The sequence below is a fragment of the Chelon labrosus genome (genome assembly GCF_963514085.1).
Source record: "Chelon labrosus genome assembly, chromosome: 13".
In the NCBI taxonomy this organism is placed as follows: domain Eukaryota; kingdom Metazoa; phylum Chordata; class Actinopteri; order Mugiliformes; family Mugilidae; genus Chelon; species Chelon labrosus.
Window position 1 is genome coordinate 11392994 of NC_140346.1, and position 6252 is coordinate 11399245.

A 6252-nucleotide genomic window follows, 5' to 3' on the forward strand; every position below is an offset into this window, starting at 1 on the left:
TTTGTATGTTTTTAGTTTTATTATCTGTTAACCACCACAACACTGTGCCATCCACAAACCAGTTTTTTGTAAATAAAACGTGAAACTTGAAGTTTGGATCCTGTGTTTAAATGTGCACCCTACAATAGATGTTCATACATCCCAGCCATCATCAACACAAGCTGCTGAGCTTTCACGGTCCCCACATGCATCAGTGAGCCTTGGCCCATGACCTTGTCCCTGGTTCACCACTGTTCCTTTCTTGGACCACTTTTGATAGATACTGAACCCTGCAGACCAGGAACAACCCACAAGAGCTGCATCTTTGTCATAGCCATTACAACTGATCCTTTGTCAAAATCGCTCAAATCCTTACACTTGCCCATTTTGCCTGCTGCTGACACATCAAGTTTGAGGACAAAACATTCACTTACTACCTATTATATCCAGCCCACTAACAGGAGCCGTGATGAAGAGATAATCAGTGTTAATCACTTCGCCTGTCAGTGGTTATAATGTTATGCCTGATTGTTGTATATATCCATGCTGCTTTATAGCCTACATTTAATGAATTTATAAAATAAATTGAGTCTTTCTTACCACAAGAGCGATGGTATTGTACTGCAAAAAATAAATAAATAAAATAGAATGAAAAACAGTTACAAAGTTTTAACTCCCCAATGGTTTGACATAAGAGACACTAGTTGTGTAATTGAAGAACTGTTAGATTATGGACATTATGTTCTGTTCAGTTCCACTAGCTGGTGTGTGTATCACACTTCACTAGGGCACATATCATAGGCAGCACTATTGTCACAGAAATGACTAATACTGTTTTAACGTAATCTAAAAGAAAGAAAAGGCTGTTCAAACACTCACCACCTGGTTAGAAGGTCGGAATTTGGTGTCCAGTGAGACGACTCTAAAATGAACTTTGAGATAAATTCAGAAAGATTTTACATCTCATGTACAGTAGTGTTAAAGGGGAACTACTGTTTTTTACAAACTGGACCTTATTTCTGGCATAAACTACGATCATTTACTCACCCATATAACTTTTGTGTAATTTGTATTCCTTTGGGAGATAATTAGATCAGCGTTTATCCATGTAGTGGGAGTGACTGGGGCACCGAAACGCAGCCTCTAAATAACGCATTATGTGCCACGAAACTCATTCATTTCATATCCAAAAAAGGTTCAAACAAAGGCAGATTTTTAAAGAAGACGTTTCACCACTCATCCGAGTAGCTTCTTCAGTTCTTGGGGACTGGTGGGAAGTCTGAGGTTTAAATAGGAACTCCTCCTGAAAAAACTTGCTTGTTATGCTAACAACCAGAAACTGGTGCAGCTAATTTCCATTAACGACTGGGTACTTACCTGTTGTTGAGGGGGGACTGTTTTTTGTCCCCCTCCTCTTCCCTATGAATGGTTCTCTAACGACTCTTGTCCGTCTGAGGCTCCAGTGTCAAGGTGTGAATGAGATTGAAACTTCTTGGGGAAGTTAAAATTGTATTGTAAACAGATGGCAGATTAAATCTCAGTCCACCTCCTCTGTTTAGTGAAGGTTTTTCCAGTTTGACATAGATGGCTTTCTTTACTCCTCTTTCAAACCATCGGTCTTCTCTGGCTAAGATTTGGACGTTGTTATCTTCTTCCCCTAGAACTGAAGAAGCTACTCGGATGAGTGGTGAAACGTCTTCTCTAAAAATCTACAAGTCCAGTTGCCTTTTTTGAACCTTTTTTGGATATACCATGACCTGGATGACTGAGAACCTTCACAGTCATTCATTTCACCAATATTTTGTTATCGTACGCTAGTGTTATTCCCCCGTTGAGTCCAGACTTAGCTGTTATCATCATCTGGGGTCTGTAGGTCAATCTGCATGATGCCTTCTGACCTGGATGATGTCCTCTCTGAGCGCCGCGCGCACCTGCGACGGTCGGCTTGTTTACCTGTAATTTGCTACTGCTACTTTTTAAAACATGGCTGAATATTTTTCCGATTCTACACTATACAGTACTTTTTCCATATACAGTGTAAGTAAATGTGAATCCTGCCAATACGTTTGCATCTAACAGTATATAACCTGGTTTGTTTTAAAGTATTGAGAAAGCCCATTTATACTGTAAGAAATAACATTTTCTACCGTTTCCTTCTGCAAACATCTTTGTTTGTAGCAGTGGAAATCAATCTCTGTACTGAGAGGTTATACTCTTGTGTTTACAGAACCATAGATCATCAGCTCAAGGTTACCTGTTTGTCCAGGGAGGTAGATTGGTTTATCCGTTTGGACAAATGTCATTGGTTTATAGACTTTGAACATGACTTTTCTGACTTCTCTTGAGTGAAATGTTTTGCCTCGTACCTCCACTTCAAACTTCTGCACCTCTTCATTTTGCACTAAAGGAGCCTGTGAAGAAAGACATTTTATAGACAGTGGACAAGAAAACCATTATTACTAAGAATAATTATGAACATATGATGTGTATAAATTATTTGGTTTTATTGTTGTAAAATCCAGTCATGTTCTCCAGCTTCAAAGTCCAGTGTGTATGACTTTGAGGCATCTAGCAGTGAAGTTGCAGACCACAATTGAATAGCTCTCCTTCAGTCTTCCTTTTCTGAGCGTGCTGAAGATACTACAATCATGTACCAACACTGAAATCTAAACACGTATTTTTAGCTATTTTTATGCACTCCTTGAACTTTAGTACCATTCATTCATTCATCCCCAGATGTGGTCAGACAAAAAGCGCCTGTTTTCTTTTGTGTTCTGTCAAACAGTTGCCTTCCATCATGTTGTCGACTGGTTAGGTTCAGTAGAAGGAATTAACCAGCTTGCGAGCCAGTTTGTAAAAAATGTTGAAAGGCATGTTAAAATGAGTAACCCCTTTGGAGCTATGTATTTCTAAAGCCTTGTATACACCCAAGCTCCACTTAAGAACCTGTGTTTGTTTTGTACTTTGTGGGTGACTGTAAAGTTTTGATGGACCATGTGGAACAAGACCTGCTGCTTCATTTTCTAGGAACACTCAATGAGTCCTATTTACAGGTGGTTATATACAAATGATCAATGCTATATTCCATCCGTGCTAAATCCCACACACTGAACTGAACCTATTTAAATGAAGGCATGTTCAAAAAGTGTTTTTTAGAAATAAATAAATAAATCAAAACCCATGTAGGGAGCTGACCTTAAATTGAGAGCAGATGTGAAACTCTTTACTGGATGTCTTGGTGAACAGGGTTGTGTTCTGCTCTTCGGACATCAAAGTGACAGTCATAGCCAGAGTCTCGTTGGGTTGCAGGAGACTCACGCAGAATTTGATCTCATCTCCAGCTTCAAGAACAGCAGGAATGGCCACCATGTACTGTCTACAAACACAGCCAGATTAACATATCTTACTACATCTGAAATGGAAGAAATGTTTACCCGTAATTATGCATCAGTACAAATGTCTCACATAAAAAGATAGTAATTCTGTTATTTCCTTCAGATACTTACGGTCCAGCCACTGCTTGACCCACACACATCCAGCTGAAGAAGACACACAGAGTCCATGTCCACATCTGTATCCCAGGATGACCCATGACTGAATGCAATTATTCTCTACTCAATGGCTGAGGACACAGACCCCCACCCCCGCTTCACCTCCACACAAAAGGAAATCATTTACAGATTTCAAGCAGCGTATGTAGTGTGTTAAACTGATAACATTTAAAATCAAATGTTTAGGAAATGTATTCAATCAAGATTAAAAGTACAAAGAATTTATCATTAATCTTAAAAGTGATTTTAAGTCATTTATGATTTGGATTCTTCCACCGACAGCTTCATTCGGTTTGTAAAGTAGCAATCTATGTGATGCATTCACTAAAAAGGGACAAACAAAGTGTCAGGAATTACAAAACCTGTTCAGCATTGTCTTAACCGTTATGGGACATTATCAGCTTCTAATGACATGCAAATATTTTAAAGCTAATTATCCTCATTGTGACACACAGTGTTACTATCAGAGATACTTTCACTGAGAACATTTATTATTGTCTGTGATTATTATTATTTCTTATTTGTGAGTTGTGGTAAGGGTTAGGGTTGTTTTTCTAAATCAGTGGGATGCATACGCATTACAGTGAACACACCAGTGCCCTTTACCCAGCATGGAGTGTTTGATTTGGTAGTGCAAATAGCCTTTTACCTCATTTCTATGTCCAACGTAGACAATTTCTGAAGTGAGTAAACTTTGTGTAGTGATAATATCATCAAATCTACAAGACTACAAGACAAGACTGTATCAAATATAGACATTTTAGAAGTAGATTCTCCAGACAGAGCATACAAGTATCACACAGTGCAGTTCATATAAGACAAACAGGAGTACATGATACAAGGTAATAAATAAAATCCAGCATTCAGAGTATTCACCGTAGAAAAGTTTAGTAGGTACACAGTGTGCTCTTAAAGTGACAATCCCAATTGTATCTATACTATAGGAGCTATAAGAGCTATTCTGACACGTTTCTGGTATTTTCTATATTGAGGTAATATACTTTAAGTTCTGTATATGGCATTCAAGTGCTGCAGTGGATTCACCGGAGAGAGTGTAGCTACAGGCTCAGACATGGACAGAGAAAGGGAAATAAAAGAGCTCTTGTCTGAGTAAGACACTAATAATAGTCCTTCATCCACCTATATCATTTCTGGTTTGTCTACACAGTACTTCCTAGTCTGTGTGCTTGTTGCAGCTGGTTCAGATTTCCTCTAAGTTTGGTGCTAGTTACACTGGCATAATGTGCATATATAAATAAGCAACAAACTCAATCAAAAGAGCTAATCCTAAAGTCACAACCTATGTGTTGCACCTGGAAAATGTTCCTTCACACTGCACAACACAGTGTCTGTAGTTGCACTCTTGTAAGAACAACAACAATACTACAATCCTGTTAACCTTCAAATTATCTTCACTTGTACTGAATCTCTGTGAAGATCAATGGATGGATTGTTAGAAATCTTTTATGTGGAAGTAGTTTTAGGGATTTGTGGCCATAAGATGTTTGACGCATCAGAGCATTTTGTTTCATTTGTCATTTAAGCTCCTGCAAAGGAAAGTTTAGACAAGACATGGCTTAAGGTTAAGGCATGCATTTCTTTATTCATTCTGACAGCTACAACAAAGAATTGAAGTTTGATACATAACTTGATACAGAACAACAGTGGAAATGAGATATGGTAGAGATATGATATATTGTTGTAAACTGTTATATATACGTTCCGTTATTAATATGGATTGCATTTTAGAGAATTTCCACACTTTCTCCCTAAACTTCATTACCACATTACTCCTCATAATGAATGGCTGAAGTTTTTTTTTTTTTTGCATCATTTGATACGATTACAGCTCCCCCATTTTTTATTTATTTTTTATTTTTTTCCATAAGTGTCTATCATCTTTGCACACCTAGACTTGGGAATATTTTTCCTCTCTTTTTTTTGCAAAAGTGTTCCAGATCTGTCCTCTTGATTCTCCTAGCACATTTTCTATAAGATTATAGAAAATACATATCCACACATTAGTCTTTCATTGCTGAAGCCATTTTGGATCATTGTCGTCCGAAAGGTGAAGGTTTATTTTCACCAGAAGGTTATGTGCTAAAACATTACTTGGAACCATTCACACTTCCTTCCACCATCACTAAAGCCCCAGTTCCAGCTCTAAATACGATGCTGTGTCTGACAGATTTCACAGCAGATATGATGTTGTTTTGTTGACATGCTGAGTTGCTTTTGGGCTAAACATACTTTTTATAATCTGCGGTAAAATGTTTGATCTTACTTGTGTCAGTCAACATTTTCCCACATGGTTTTGGGGGTGTGGATTTGTGTTTTTGTAAAGTTTCAGTAGGTTTAGGCATAGTGTTTTTCATCAGAATGAATTAGCATCTTCCAACCCAGCTTCACAGACAAATGAAGAATTAAAAGATAGTTGTCCCACGTGGGAAACAACTAGTACTCACCAGAAAGAGCTACAGCTCCTTTAATATTATTTCTGACCTTCTGACGGCCTCCTTGACGATTTGTTTCTCTCTGTCTTCAAATAAATGTGTCTGATTGCTTTTCAGTCGTATTCCATAGGTTGTTTTTTTTCACACTGTTTGTACCCACTGTACATGTTAAACTGTTGGTATATGTTTAAACAAAAATACATGGAGAAAGGTAATATGTGTATGAGATACTGTTCATAAGATGAGATTGTGCACATTCTACTAGATTC

At 37.8% G+C, this 6252-nt stretch overlaps 1 protein-coding gene across 1 annotated transcript in view; it reads right to left on the minus strand.

Annotated features, from left to right (window-relative positions):
* The window catches only part of LOC311497900 (alpha-2-macroglobulin-like), a 29877-nt gene extending 26194 nt beyond the window's left edge, over positions 1-3683 (minus strand). Inside the window, exons 1-5 of the mRNA XM_084558276.1 lie at positions 3486-3683; positions 3175-3355; positions 2234-2390; positions 859-911; positions 580-600 (exon numbers count right to left, since the gene is read on the minus strand). Coding sequence (XP_084414402.1) covers positions 580-600; positions 859-911; positions 2234-2390; positions 3175-3355; positions 3486-3571 — 498 coding nt within the window. The 5' untranslated portion in view covers positions 3572-3683. The remainder of the gene's footprint in view (positions 1-579; positions 601-858; positions 912-2233; positions 2391-3174; positions 3356-3485) is intronic.
* Positions 3684-6252: the final 2569 nt, after the last annotated feature.